At 50.0% G+C, this 14,512-nt stretch overlaps 1 protein-coding gene across 1 annotated transcript in view; it reads left to right on the plus strand.

The window, feature by feature from the left end:
* The window catches only part of Elavl3 (ELAV like RNA binding protein 3), a 23,450-nt gene continuing 8,938 nt past the window's right edge, over positions 1-14,512 (plus strand). The window contains 6 exon segments of the mRNA XM_085689823.2: positions 1-24; positions 1,753-1,779; positions 1,781-1,970; positions 2,192-2,295; positions 12,962-13,115; positions 13,226-13,451. Coding sequence (XP_085545949.2) covers positions 1-24; positions 1,753-1,779; positions 1,781-1,970; positions 2,192-2,295; positions 12,962-13,115; positions 13,226-13,451 — 725 coding nt within the window.

Raw genomic sequence — 14,512 nt, forward strand, 5'->3', positions numbered from 1 at the left:
ATGTCGGAGGTTGAAGGTCTCAGAGTAGGTGGTCTATCAGTTCATCCTCTAGGAGCCCCTTGGTTGGATCACAGTATGGCAGAGAAGTGGAAATGGAGGTGCCACCATGCCATCCCTGATGGCATGTGCTAACTCCCTTCTGAAGGACAGGAAAGCAAAGAAAGAAGGAACTGCTGTGTTCAAAGGCCAGGCACATGGGATGGTCTTTCCACACACAGACTGACAGGGACCAGGGGTGGCTCAGTAAGGCGCCCTGTCCCCTGCAGCTGGAGTCACACCCGACAAACTCTGATGACTGAAGAAATCAAACTCTCAACTGTCAAGTGTTACTTTCCAGTCCCAAACAACCCAGTCTTGAGGGAACTGCCCAGGGTCCCTGGAGGACATGGGTCCCTGCCAGTGACCTAATTACTTCCCACTAGGCCCACCTTCTTAAAGGTTCTACCACTTCCCAGCTTAGCCCCCTAGGCCCAGCACATACACACTTCTGTGGGCACATTCCAGCCTGTCCAGACTATAGCTGACCATGCTTGTTTGTGGGGTTAGGGAGTAGACTGTGGACTCACCCATCTTAGTCACATCTGCTTCCCTCATACCATATTTGGGTTTGGTTTTAAGACAGGGTCTGTGGTGTGATGGCATACTCTTGCAATCCCATCACTTTGGAGGTAAAGGCAGGAAAATCAGAAGTTCAAAGTTGACCTTGACTACGTATCAAGTTTTGAGACCAGTCTGGGTTTCATGAAACCCTGCCAAAAGAGAAAAAAAAAAGAGAAGGCCCAGGTCTCTGTTTAGTTCAGGCCTCTTCAGTGTTGGTATTATACACAGGTAAGATACTTACAAAGCATTTATACTTAGCCACATAAAGCATTTATTTTATTTTATTTTACTTTATTTATTTTGGGTTTCAAGATAGGATTTCTCTGTGTAGTCATGGTTGTCTTACAGCTAGCTCTTGTAGACCAGACTGGCCTGGAACTCAGAGATCCACCTACCTCTGCCTCCCGAGTGCTGGGATTAAAAGTGTGCTCCACCACTGCCCAGCGCTTTTTTTAAAAATTAATCTTAAAATGTATTACATTTAAAATTTTTGTTTTGCGTATGTGTGTAGTGCACACGTCATGGTCTACTTGTGGAAGTCATAGGACAACTTTATGTCATCGGCTCTCTCCTTCCCCTGTATTGGGTTCTGGAGACAGAGCGCAGTCTTCAGGCTTGACAACACATTACCTGCTGTGCCATCTCTCCTGCCCCACAAATAACTCATAGAAGACGGATGAACACAGCTGCCATAGCAGCACACACCTGTCGTCCTAGCAGAGGCAGGTGAATCTTTGTGGGTTCAAGGCCAGCACAGTCTAATGTAGTAAGCCAGTGTCTCAACAAAGATTGTGTACCCAGACTGAGCTGCACAGTGAATTCACAGTTAGCCCGGCCTACACAGCCAGAAAATCTCCAAATCAAAGAGACCAACAAACAGCTAATCCCAGCACTGGGAGGCAGAGGCAAGAGGTCTCTGAGTTTGAGACTAGCCTGGTCTACAGAGTGAATTTCAGGACAGTCAGGGATATACAGAGAAACCCCGCCCCCACCAAAAGAACCAACCAATGAACAAACAAAACCCAGTGAAAACTGTTACCCCTTCTTTGACTAAGTTCATACCATATTAGACATGCCTATGCCTAATTCATCCCCCAAACCCCTCTTTTCAGTGATGGGGACTGAGCGGGTGTGACCTGTTTTCTCCAGCAGATACTGGGGGCCATGGAGTCTCAGGTTGGGGGGGGGGCCGGCCGGCCCGGCCCTGCCCAACGGGCCACTCCTTGGGACAAATGGAGCCACTGATGACAGCAAGACCAACCTCATCGTCAACTACCTACCCCAGAACATGACACAGGACGAGTTCAAGAGTCTCTTCGGCAGCATTGGGGACATCGAGTCCTGCAAGTTGGTTCGGGATAAGATCACAGGTGTGGAGCTCTTTCTGTGTGTGGCCTCTGGTGACCAGCAGGGAGGAAGTACCCCTGGAAAAACTAGTGTGGCCTAGGTGGGGTAACTCAGGATGGATGGAGCCAAGTGGTTCTCTAGGGAACATAAAGGGAGGATAAATCCGAGTGGGAAGCTGGAGTCTGGCAAGGTGTGCTGGGGACACTGGGCAGACTAGAGAAGTCACTCTTCTGTCCTCCCACAGGGCAGAGCCTGGGCTATGGGTTTGTGAACTATTCTGACCCCAATGATGCAGACAAAGCCATCAACACCCTCAATGGCCTCAAATTGCAGACAAAGACCATCAAGGTGAGTGTCCCCACCCCATGTGACCCCTGCCATCATTCCTTCTGAAGCTTTGGTTCTCTCTCTTCCTTATTGGTCACCCAGCTTTATTTCTCTAAGCCTGGTCCCTCACCCATCAGTGTGAGGAATTACTTTTATCTTACTATTCTGTGTGTATGTGTGAACAGGCACACACGTGCCACTGTATGTGTGAACACTAGAGCAAACGTGGGAATTGGTTTTCTCCTTCCACCTTGTGGGTCCCAGGGATCAAAATTAGACGGTCAGCCTTGGCACCAATGCCTTTACCAGCTGAGCCATTCCCCCTGACTGGAGACATATTACTAGCAGGAAGTCCCATGTTCTTTGGAAGACTTAGGGAATCTGCCAGGCCCAGGAGGTAGGACAGAGTGACCAGGACCCCACAGGCAGACCCCTCCTTGTCTTTGTCCTGCAAAAGGGGGTGGGGCCCATCTGCCATCTGGAATCTAATTAGGGACTTGGGAGGGGGCAGAATGCAGCACCCCTCCCCCACCTTTGTGCATTGCCCTTCCCCCATGGCCTCCCTTCTCAGCAGCTGCAGCTGGGACCATGTGAGCCCAAGTTCCCTTGGGAAGAATCACCATGGAAACCCCCTCTCTGAGTTGGCCTGGGGGTGTTTGGGCTCCACCCTTCAAATCTGCTCCAGGACCCCTGGGGAGGCCAGGCTGAGGGTGCCCATCTGGCCCCCAATTTATCATGAGAACAGAAGTATAGGAATCTTTTCCTTTCCCCAGAGTGGGGGAAAGGGAATAATGGTACCACTGGATGAGTCTGTGTACTTTAAGCTTGATCCAGAAGCCCCAGGGGCGTGAGAGCAGACCCCAGTGACTGTAAGTAAATCTGCAGGTGTGTGCAAAGCAGCAGATTGTGACTCTGCACTTGTGGGACATGGTGACTATGCAGGTGACTGTTGTGATAGAGTGCTTACCCAGCTTGCCTTTCATCTGAAGCACAGACGTGAGCAAATGAAGGATTAGGGCAGAGCCTAGAGAGACAACTCAGCTGTTCATATTGCTTTGAAAACCTGAGTTTGATTCCCAGAACCCCAATAAACAAGCCAGGTATGTAAAGTCAGGCATAGTGGAATATAACTTTAATCCCAGGACTCCAGAAGGTAGAAGCAGGCAGATCTTTGTGAGCTGGGCCAGCCTGGACCATATAGCAACTTTCAGGTCAACCATAGCTATATAATGAGACCCTGACAAAAAAAAAAAAAAAAAAGGCAGATGTGGTGGCCTTTGCCTCTTTGCCTATAACCCATACTGGCAGCGAGGCAGGTTGATCCCTGACCTTCTATCTTCTCTCTCAAAAGCAGACAATTTCTAATGACTCCCAAGGTTGACCCCTGGCCTATGCACACACTCGCACTCATTCACAAGATTTGGGGACTAGGGCTCAGTTTCTGCAAGTATTGCCTACCCAGCATGCATGGTGGCCCGGGGTTGGCTCTCCAGCACCACATACACTGGGCCTGGTGACACAAGCCTGGGATCCCAGCATTCTAAACAAAGCAGCAAGAAGATCAGAAGTTCAAGATCATCCTTGGTTTCACAGCAAGCCTGGGCTACATGAGACCGTCTCGGAAAACATCAGACAAGACGACTGTGAGTGTGTGGGACCTGGTGATGGTGTGACGCGTGCTTCGTGACACCACAATTACTGTTGTGGCTTCCAGGGTGCACAAGGAGATGTGTTTGTTGCAACAAGATACTGTGTGGCTTGGTGTGGTTGTGTGTGTGTGTCGGCCTGTGCCAAGTTTGTGGGCTATGCTGTGGGGTTGGCATGCGGTCAGCACCTGATGGTTTTCTTACTCTAGTTCTGGAGGACCTGATATTGTGAGCAGGGCTGTGACTTTATGAGACAGCCTCTTCCTGGTTTTGTCACGACTATGTTGATCAGGCCTGAATGTTGTTGCCCTGGCAGATTTGGGTCAAAATGGTTTCAGCTACTTGGATGCCCAGGTTCCATCCTGGTGTGGGGGGTACAAGAAGAACACTAAAGCCCACCCCAGTATGAGTGACAGTTCACAATGCTGAAAACCCAGAGTAAACTGCACAGCCTGCAGGCAGCTGCACAGGTTGAAGAGCGTCCTTTCCAGGTGCCCAGGTGGCCTAACCCTCTTCCAGGCAGCTCGACTGTTTCTGCTTCTCCCGGGCAGCTGTTGGGTCTCAGGGTCTTCCTGCAGCTCCGTTCTGCAAGTCTCAGAGGAATGCTCTGCTTTATGGCTTACTCTAGCAGGGAGGGGCCTGCTGATTCTGGTCAGTTTCAGAGACTTCCTGAGGCTAGTTTGAGTTATTTATCTTCCTGCTTGAGGAGCTTCTGGAAGGATGGAATGTTTCAATCTCTGAGAAAACTAACACGACCTGACCTCTTGCTCTTCCGTTCTTTCTGCCCCTCTTTCACCTTGGTGGGGGTGACTATAGGTGTCCACCTGTGGCTAAGAAACAGGCCACCATGCCACAGTAAGTCACTTGTTCTCAGGAGCTTCACAGTCATGAGCGGAGGGTGACAACAGTGGTCTATGGGTTCAACCACACATGTTTAGAAGGCAGTCTGACGGACACATCACATCCATCTAGAAGAACCATACAAGTCACCTCCCCACTGGGACCTATGACCTCCCCAGCCACAGGTGTTTGGTTTACAGTTCCAGATGTACTTGTACGTCTCTTGTGGAGCTGGCCTTAAATCCAACTGAATGGTTATTGTTCTTGCCCATATTGACTGAGCAACTATTGCACAATCAGGCCCATCCTGCCTCGCACGTCAGTATTTCAACACACAGGTCCACAGCCACGCAGGAGTGTTGGGGATGGTACCCCACCAGCAGCCTGCATGTGGCCCCTTCTGGCTCTGTGTGAGCCAGGCAGCAGATGGGAGTTTGCAGTCCAGTCCCAGCTTAGTTTCCCCATGGCCGACAGTCAGAGCACGGATGTGCGGTGTCTTCAGCAACACGGTGTCATGTTTAGTCCTGGCATACAACGGACAGCAGGAGAAGACTTCACGGTTTGTAGGGCTTCAGTGCCCAACAGCTCACAGGGAGGCAGTCCACCCCGTACTGAAATTTTCATTCAGTGACCTTCAGGCCTCTGGGAGTGTCCTTCAGGATTTTTTTTCAGTGAACCAAGGGTTGTGAGGTAATTAGCAGGCAGGGTCATGGCACCTGATTGTCTGTCTCTCATGTGTCTTTCCAAATCTGCAAACCCTCAGAGGTAGCATTATGTCACCTGTTAACAAAGCCTTTTTCAGAGACTATGCAGGACAAGGCAACATCCCGAACCCCCATTGCACAATAAACAGTGGGGTTACAAAGACAACCGTGGTGAAGCACTCTGAAAGTCTGCTGTCACCTGTTCTCAGCAAGTGTCAGGTGATCTCAGAAGTTCACACCTAGGAAGACACTAAAGTCAAACATAAGCAAGGTCTACAACAGCACAGAAAGGTTCCATCCAAGCCGGGCGGTGGTGGCGCACACCTTTAATCCCAGCACTCAGGAGGCAGAGACAGGCAGATCTCTGTGAGTTTGAGGCCAGCTTCCTTCACAGATCAAGGCTGGGTACAAAGCATGAATAGGAGACACTAAATTAGTTCTGTAACCCTCGGTCACTCTCTCTGAGCCATTCCCTTTCCATAGCCCAGAGCTCTTCCACAGGGTCACCACATCTCTCCACCCTAACCAAGTCTTAATCTGCTCAGACCTACTCAGGGCCAAAGGTGAATGTGGTCCAGGTTTCCCCTGCTGCACCCGCAGGCTCCTGGGTTGGCACAGTGGCTGTGGCCTCCCCATTCATCATTCCTGGCTGTTCAGGGAGCTCCTGACTGGACAAACCATTTCCACCCCTAACATAATCTTTTGTTGGAGAGAAATGTACACTCCTTAGTCCGGGGGGGATAATCACCCACCCCTGGGGCAGGCTTGACCGTCTTCACCTATCTTGCTCCATCACGGTTCTGTGAACTGTTCCTCGGGCTTACAGCCTTCCAAAAGCTCCTCAGCGCACAATTTGTCTCTCTGTCAGTCTTTTGCTTAGGAGCTCCAGCTTGCCACAAATCCTGCTACATCTGTCTCTGAGTAGCCAGAAGGCCTCTGCCTCTGCCTTACGTTTTTACGATCCCCTCTAGGTTGTTCTTTTACTTATGAACTTCCTTTCCATGCTGGTCTAAGTCACTGAGCTGTACCAAAGCCTTTCCTACCTCACACAGCCCAGGCTTCACCAGAGAGCTCAGCAGAGCCACTAAAGCTCCACACCAGCCTTGAGGTCCCCGCTGGATCAACCTTTCCCCTAACTCTTCTGTAAAAACAGTTCTACCTGTCCCAGTGGACTGGGTTTCAACCCAGCTTCTCTTGCTCCTAGTTCCCTCAAGAGAGCCTCTCCTTCCTCTATTGCCCTCCATTCCCGGACATTTATGGGGACCTCAGATGGAGATTGTTCTAATGGCTCTGATACGTCAGTCCATCTGAGACTGACTTCTCTCACACCGTCTCAGGGTGTGCAGCCTCTGCCTTATGGAGGGGTAGGGAGCTACATGACTCAGTTTCCTGCCTCCACAGCAGTCTGACTGTTCCCATCCACTCTCCTGTCCCACAGCCTCACAAACCCAGGCTGTGATAGGTTCTTTCATTGCTGGCTTTCAAGCCCTCCTTGACTTCAGAAGTTCAAATGCTGAGTATTCCAAGTCACACCAGCTTCTCATTCTGGATCACTGGAAGGCCCCTCTGTACATCAGATCACAGATTCCCCTATTTTCTGACTAAAGTTTGGACTTGTGGGGTATCTTCTATCGTTTTTTCACCTTTCTCTCAGTTCCTCCTTTATCTAATTTTCCTGCCAAATCCAAGGCTAACGAGGAGGATGCTGCCATTTCTTCCCTTTCTTGTTGCAATCGTCCTTTACACAGACAAGCTCCCGCTAGGCCACCATCTCAGTCTCAGGTCACGAACTACACACAGCAGTGGCCAGGCAACCTCTGCTGCGCTGCTGGGCATTCTTAGATCTTCTGCACTTGCCTTAAAGACGACAAATTTTCCTCTGAACTTTTAACTGTTTTCAGAGCACCTCCATATACTCCTGTGGTACCCTTTGCCTAGCAAGCAGGCATGCCACCCCATGCCTCATAGACGAAGACTGCCGTCCTGGGCTTCCTCCCCCAGACACTTGTAAGAATGATGGCTCAGCCTTGTTTCCATGTCTCTACCCAGAGCAAGAACCATGCCACTGCTCTCGCAGCACAGAGGCACACCAGCACACAGCACACAGAAGACAGCTCTATTGGAATCTCCTCCCTGGAGGCTCCCCACTTAGGCTGGTCAGTTTGCTGCACGCATGTCTTGCTACCCATAGCCAAGACTGTGCACTCACTCCACTCCAACTCACCCCTGCTTCTGCTGTGTCCCTATCCAGGAGGGACACAGTTATGTTGTGTGATACAACACACATGTCTACTCACCATGGCAGACCAAACTACAGAGACCACCACTGTCCAACTTGGTGAATCAATGAGTTTTATTGGAGTTATTTACAGCAGCAGAAATGACTCAAAGATGGCTGCATCACCAAGGCCCACCCCTGCATGGATGCCATCTCACACAGTGGGAACCTGGCGCACACTGCACAGCCTGCAGGCAGCTGCACAGGTTGAGCATCCTTTCCAGGTGCCTCGGTTGTCTAAACCTCAGAGTCTTCATGCAGCTCTGTTCTGCAAGTCTCAGAGGAACGCTCCACTTTATGGCTTACTCTAGCAGGGAGGGGCCTGCTGATTCTGGTCAGTTTCAGGGACTTCCTGAGGCTAGTTTGAGTTATTTATCTTCCTGCTTGAGGAGCTTCCGGAAGGATGTGATGTTTAGTCTTGGAGGAAACCATTACACCAGTGTGTAAAGTACTTTCTGCAGAGGCCTGAGGACCTAACTTTAAATCCCCAGGACGCAGGTAAAGACAGGCTTGGCTGGGGGCACCTGCAAATAGGATCGCAGACAAGAGACTCTCTGGAGGCTGACAGACCAGGTGCCCTGGTATCCACAGTGGCGCACAAGAGACCAAGGTGGGGAAAGTGAGGACCAACACTGTGGCTGTCCTTTCTCTCACACACTGGAGCATTGTGAGTACCTAACTCCATACACAGACTTTCTTATGTCTGTGATGCCACCCTTAGCTGGGTGTGGTGGCTCATGTCTATAATTTCATCACTCAAGGCTGAGGCAGGAGGGTTGCTGTCTAGGACTCTATAGCAAGACTCACCATTCCAAACTGGGCACAGAGGCACACACCTCTGTATCTCGGTGAGCAGGAGGCCAGTCTGGCGTACACAGAGTCCTCCAGACTCCCCCAGCCCAAGGCGATATAGTGAGACCCTGTCTCAAAAACATTAACAACAACAGCTACAAATAATGATTAAATCCCTCACAGTCCATGGTGGAGTTAGGAAACCTCAAACACTCAACTGCAGTTTTTAAATTTGTGTGTTTAGTCCTGACATACAACGGACAGCAGGAGAAGACTTCACGGTTTGTAGGGCCTCAGTGGCCAACAACAACTCACAGGGAGGCAGTCCACCCTTGGTACTGAAATTTTCATTCAGTGATCTTAAGGCCTCTGGGAGTGTCCTTTGGGATATTTTTGAGAAAGGCTTTCGCTACTGGGTGGCCTGAAGTATGCTGTGTAGACCAAACAGGTCTGGAAGTCACAGGGGATGTGCCTACTTCTGCCTCCAGAGTGCTGGGGTGACAGGAGTGTGCCACCACACTCGGCTCGTAGGGGAAAAGGTGGAGGTGGCTTCAGCTTGTTCCTTGTGACAGGCGGGTCCTAATTAGTTACTTCTTTTTTAAAATTTCATTACATTTACTTATTAGTTTGGTGTATGTGGAAGCCAGAGGACAACCTTGGGAGTAAGTTCTCCCTTCCACCCTGTGAGACTAACAGATCAAATTCAGGTCATCAGGCTTGGTGGCCAGCACCTTTACCTGCTGACCCATTTCAACAGCCCCTAATTAGGTATTTGTAATGAAACAATACAGCTCCACCATGCATCACTCCGAACAAATGCCAGACGCAACAATGGTCCCTATCTCCCTCAGTTTAGAGGTTTGAATAGAAGCAGCAGAAAGCAGACCTCGGGAGGAGAGAAGGGGAGGGGTGCTCACAAACCTACCACCACAGACTGGTCACCCCATTGACACTTGTGGGCGGGGCCTCAGTACTGAGTCTCCAGGGCATTGATAAGGACACAATGAGCGGGGTTCCTGAATACTCTGTGAGCAGACTTTCTTCCCCACTCCACAATGCTCCCCAGTGTCTGTGCTCTGAATGGCTGAGTCGGTCAACTTGTGAGCAGCTGCATGGCTGGTGAGATGTGTCCTTATAGTGACACAAATGGAATGACCTTACCAGAATGGATACAAATCCCAAGCCTGAGAAAAGCACCTTGAGCTAGGGTCATAGCAGGGCGAGTGAGAGGGTCCAGTGGATGGGAAGGAGCTTGCTGCCAAACGTGATTACTGAGATCCCCATGGTACAAGGGTAGAACTGACACACACCAGATGTCCTGTGACCGCTACACTCACACACGCACACACAAAATAAATAAATTAATGTCAAAAAACAAAAAACTGAAAATCGAGGAAGATAGGAAGGACATTTCAAATTTTGAACTGTCAGAAAAAGAGGGAGGAATGTTTCTATGGGGTGGGGTTGAGGCCTCAGTCTCATTCTGTGGCTCCGCTGGTCCTGTGCTCCAGATAGTCATTGCATCGAGTCCTCCAGTGTGGGTGTCACAGCCGTGAAGGCCAGCACGAAAAGACTTTCCAGCATCAGAAACAAGTGCAAAAGTCCTGAGGCCAGATGTTCCCGGGTAAAAGAAAGGAGGGGGAAGTAAGAGGAGGTGAAAGCAGAGAGGTGACCTGGTCCAGTGTGGGGCCTTGTGGACACGGAGCCCACACACACACCGAGAACCACCTTCCTGAGCTCCTCTCTGACCTCTGCAGTTAGGCATTGCACATGCACACATATGTGCACACTAAGATGTAATTTAGAGCTCTTTTCATTTTTTGGGACAGAAGAGATGGCTCAGCAGTTAAGAGCACTGACTGCTCTGCCAGGAACTGAGATTCAATTCCCAGGCCCCACGTGGCAGGCAACTCACAACTGTCTGTACCTCCAGTTGCTGGGAAGCCAGGGCTCGCTCTCTGGCCCTTGTCAGTACTATGTGCACACAATACATACTCATACCTGTAGGCAAAACACTCATACACATAAAATAAAAACAAACACCAGACGGTGGTGGTGCACACCTTTAATCCCCGCACTCGGGAGGCAGAGACAAGTGGATCTCTGTAAATTTGAGGCTAGCCTCTTCTATAGAATGAGTTCCAGGACAGCCAGAGATACACAAAAAGCCTATCTCAAAAAACCAATAATAATAATAATAATAATAATAATAATAATAATAATGCAAAATAAACTTTTTTATAAAAATGTAATTTTTAAGATGAATGTGATGGTGCGTACCTTTAATCCCAGCACTCAGGAGGCAGAGGCAGGTGGATCTCTGAGCTTGAGGCCAGCCTGGTCTACAAAGTGAGTTCCAGGACAATCAGAGCTACATAGTGAGACCTGTCTCAAAAGAAAAAACAACAGAATGTTAAAAATTTTGGACAGACAGGATCTCAATGAAGCCCTGGCTGTCTTGGCCCCAAGCTCACAGAGATACCTGATCTGCTTCTCAATGCTGGATCTGAGGCCTGGGCTACCACACTTGGTGACATTTTTTTTTTTCCTTACAAGGACTTTAGTTTTAATGCAGAGGAATGAAGGAGCTACGGAAAAGTCTGCTGAGTAGAGCCTGGCTTTAGTGTGTGGGGTGCCCTTTGCTGCTGTGTGGAATGGGAACTGTAGCGTCAATAGCAGTGGCCGTCAGAGGGGAGGAAGTGCAGAATGGAGGCACACGTCAAGGATTGGCAGTTTTTCCATTTTGATTTTTTGTCTGAAATAGTCAATTATCACCTACCCTATTTTTCTTGTATTTTAATTACATTTAAATTTTTATTTTATATCCATATGTGTGTATGATACCCAGGTCAGAGAGTGGGCTCTTAAGGCACGAGGATGTGGAAGCCAGAGGACTACTTGCAGAAGCGAGTCCTCTCCTTCTACCCTGTGTGACCAGAGTATTGAATCAGGTGGACAGGGTTGGCAATGAGCACCTTTGCCTGCTGAGCCCTCCTGTGGGCCCTGTGTTTTAATTATTATTTATTTTATTTTATGATTATTATTTTTATCATTTTTAAGACAAATGCGAGTTGGATCCTTTTGGTTTGAGTTTGCAAAGATTATAAATAAGTCTGATATAGTTTTCGGGGATGATAATTCCCACCCACCTCACCCACCCCACCCCACCCCTAAAAGGCACAACCTTATATTTACAGCTCTGGGCTCAGTTCATACTGCACATGGGTCTGAGAAGCAGGGGCAGGTCCTTTGAGGAATGAACGTTTCCAGCCAAGCCCCTGCTGCACCCCACCCACCCCCACCACCCTGCTGCACCCCACTCCCACCCCCACCACCCTGTTGCACCCCACCCCCACCACCCTGCTGCACCCCACCCCCACCCCCCTGCTGCACCCCACCCCCACCACCCTGCTGCACCCCACCCACCCCCACCACCCTGATGCACCCCACCCCCACCACTCTGCTGCACTCCACTCCCACCCCCACCACCCTGCTGCACCCCACTCCCACCGCCTTTCCTGGTTTGCTTTGTTTTATGTGTTTTGTCTGAGATAAGGTCTCAACCACACAACCCTGGATGTCCTGGAACTCATTCTGTAGACCAGGCTGGCCTCAAACTCACAGGAGTCCACCTGCCTCTGCCTCCCAGTGCTGGGATTAAAAGCGTGTGACATCACTCCTGGTTCTTCCAAACTTTTTCTTTTCTGAGACCCAGAACCGGGCAGGGCTCATAAGCTCATGCTGGCTGCTGGTGAAGCTAGGGATCGCCTGGCCCCTCCTAGAGCTGGGATGACAAGTGTGCACCAGAACATTGAACTTATCGTTTTAGATAAAAAAAAAAATATTGTTGTTATTGTGGGGAGTATGCACATACATGCTGCTGTGGGGATGTGGAGGTCGGAGGATGCTGGGAGTCGGTTTTCTCCTCCACTGTTGGTTGGTACCAACTCAGGGTCTCATCTTCCACAGCAGGCAGTTCATCCATGGAGCCATCGCCATGGCCTGCCTGGTTATTTCTGGTTTTGCTTTGTTTTCTTATGTGGGTGTGGGATCCAGCTCAGGGACTCAGTCTTTGGCAGCAAGCTCTTTACCAACGGAGCCATCTCCCCAACCTTCTGCTTTGTTCTTTGAGACAGGGTCACATGTGGCCCAGGCCAGGCTTGAACTTAATATGTAGTAGAGGACAACTTAGCTCTGATCCTTCTGCCTCCATCTGCCAGGTCCTGGGATGGCAGGTGTATATTACTTTGTTTATGTGGTGCTGGGATGGAAGCCAAGCTTCTTGCATGTTAGACAAGTACTCCACCCAGTCAGCCCCAGCTCCAGCCTTGAGCTACTTGTTAAATGAACTATTGGGAGTGTGGGGGGTCATTCCTGAGCCTTGTCATTTCCCATGTACCCTCACTTTCCTCTGACCCCTGGCCCAGGTATCCTATGCACGTCCCAGTTCTGCCTCTATTCGGGATGCTAACCTATACGTCAGTGGCCTCCCGAAGACTATGAGCCAGAAGGAGATGGAACAGCTCTTCTCCCAGTATGGTCGCATCATCACCTCGAGAATCCTGCTGGACCAGGCCACAGGTCAGAATGCCAAGAGGAGAGGGTGCTCTGGGCCAAGGTGTCCCAGGGAGGGGAGAGTCACATGGAGAGGTATAGAGTACCTGAGACTGATGCCCTCACACCCCTGGCAGGTGTCTCTCGGGGTGTGGGATTCATCCGCTTTGACAAGAGGATCGAGGCTGAGGAGGCCATCAAGGGACTGAATGGGCAGAAACCACTAGGTGCGGCTGAGCCAATCACGGTCAAATTCGCAAACAACCCGAGTCAGAAGACAGGGCAGGCCCTGCTCACCCACCTGTACCAGTCCTCTGCCCGGCGCTACGCGGGTCCTCTACATCATCAGACACAGCGTTTCCGGTGAGCCAGAGTCCCCAGACCCCCAGGTCAAGAGCCCCAAGCCTGCAGCTGCCCTCCCTGAACCAGTTTTCTTCAAATGGAACCCAGGGACACCTCGCCAGCAGGAGCCTGAAAGGGCATGTGCCAGTACATAGAGCAGGAGCTCAGTCTCTGCTGGCAGCTGCAGTTGGTAGCTAAGAGAAGTCAACTGTGACTCTCTCTCTCTCTCTGTCTCTGTCTGTCTGTCTGTCTCTCCCTGTGTCTTGGTCATGGTTTCTATTGCTGTGATAAAGCGCCATTACCCAAAACAATGTGAGGAGAAAGTTGATTTTCATCTTAATAGCAAACAGTTCACCGTGAAGGGAAATCAGGGCAGGAACCTGGAAAGCAGAGAAAATGGGGGAACACTGCTTCCTGGTTGGCTGTCCATACCTTGCTCAGTCTGCTTTCTTATACAGCCCAGGCCCACTTGCATAGAAGAGGCACTGCCCACAGTGGGCTGGGCCCTCCCACATCAATCAACCTCCCACATCAATCAAGGAAATATCCCACAGGCCAATGTGATGAAAGTGTATTTTCAATAGAAGTTCCTCTTCTGAGACTTGTGCCAAATTGACAAAAAGCAAACCAAAACAAAAAAACACAAGCCAAACAACAACAACAATGGAAAACAACAACAACAACCTGGACACCCTGTCTCCCAGTTTTCTCTGTGTGTCTGGCCTGTCCTTTCTCTCTCATCTTTCTCTGTGCCTGTCCGTCTCTCCTTACGTTCTCTTCTAGGCTTTTTGTCTGTCTCTTTATCTCCATATCTCGGTCTCTTCCTCTGCACCGGTGTGTTTCTCTGTCTATCTCTGGCCTGCTCCCTGGGTCCAGTTGTGCCTCAGTTTTCTCATGGATAACACCCACCAAACAATCCCTTTCATATTCTGTGTGCCAATCATGATCATATTTCCTGCATGGTAACTGGGTAGAACAGAGCTTGTTACGTGCCATTCACTGAGATTTTTTTCACCTGAGACGGAGCATGGAAAAGCCTGAAAGAAGACTTGAACGCAGGACCCTGGCCACGGGAGGTCAAT

This window comes from Myodes glareolus, chromosome 4 (genome assembly GCF_982192425.1).
Source record: "Myodes glareolus chromosome 4, mMyoGla1.1, whole genome shotgun sequence".
In the NCBI taxonomy this organism is placed as follows: Eukaryota; Metazoa; Chordata; class Mammalia; order Rodentia; family Cricetidae; genus Myodes; species Myodes glareolus.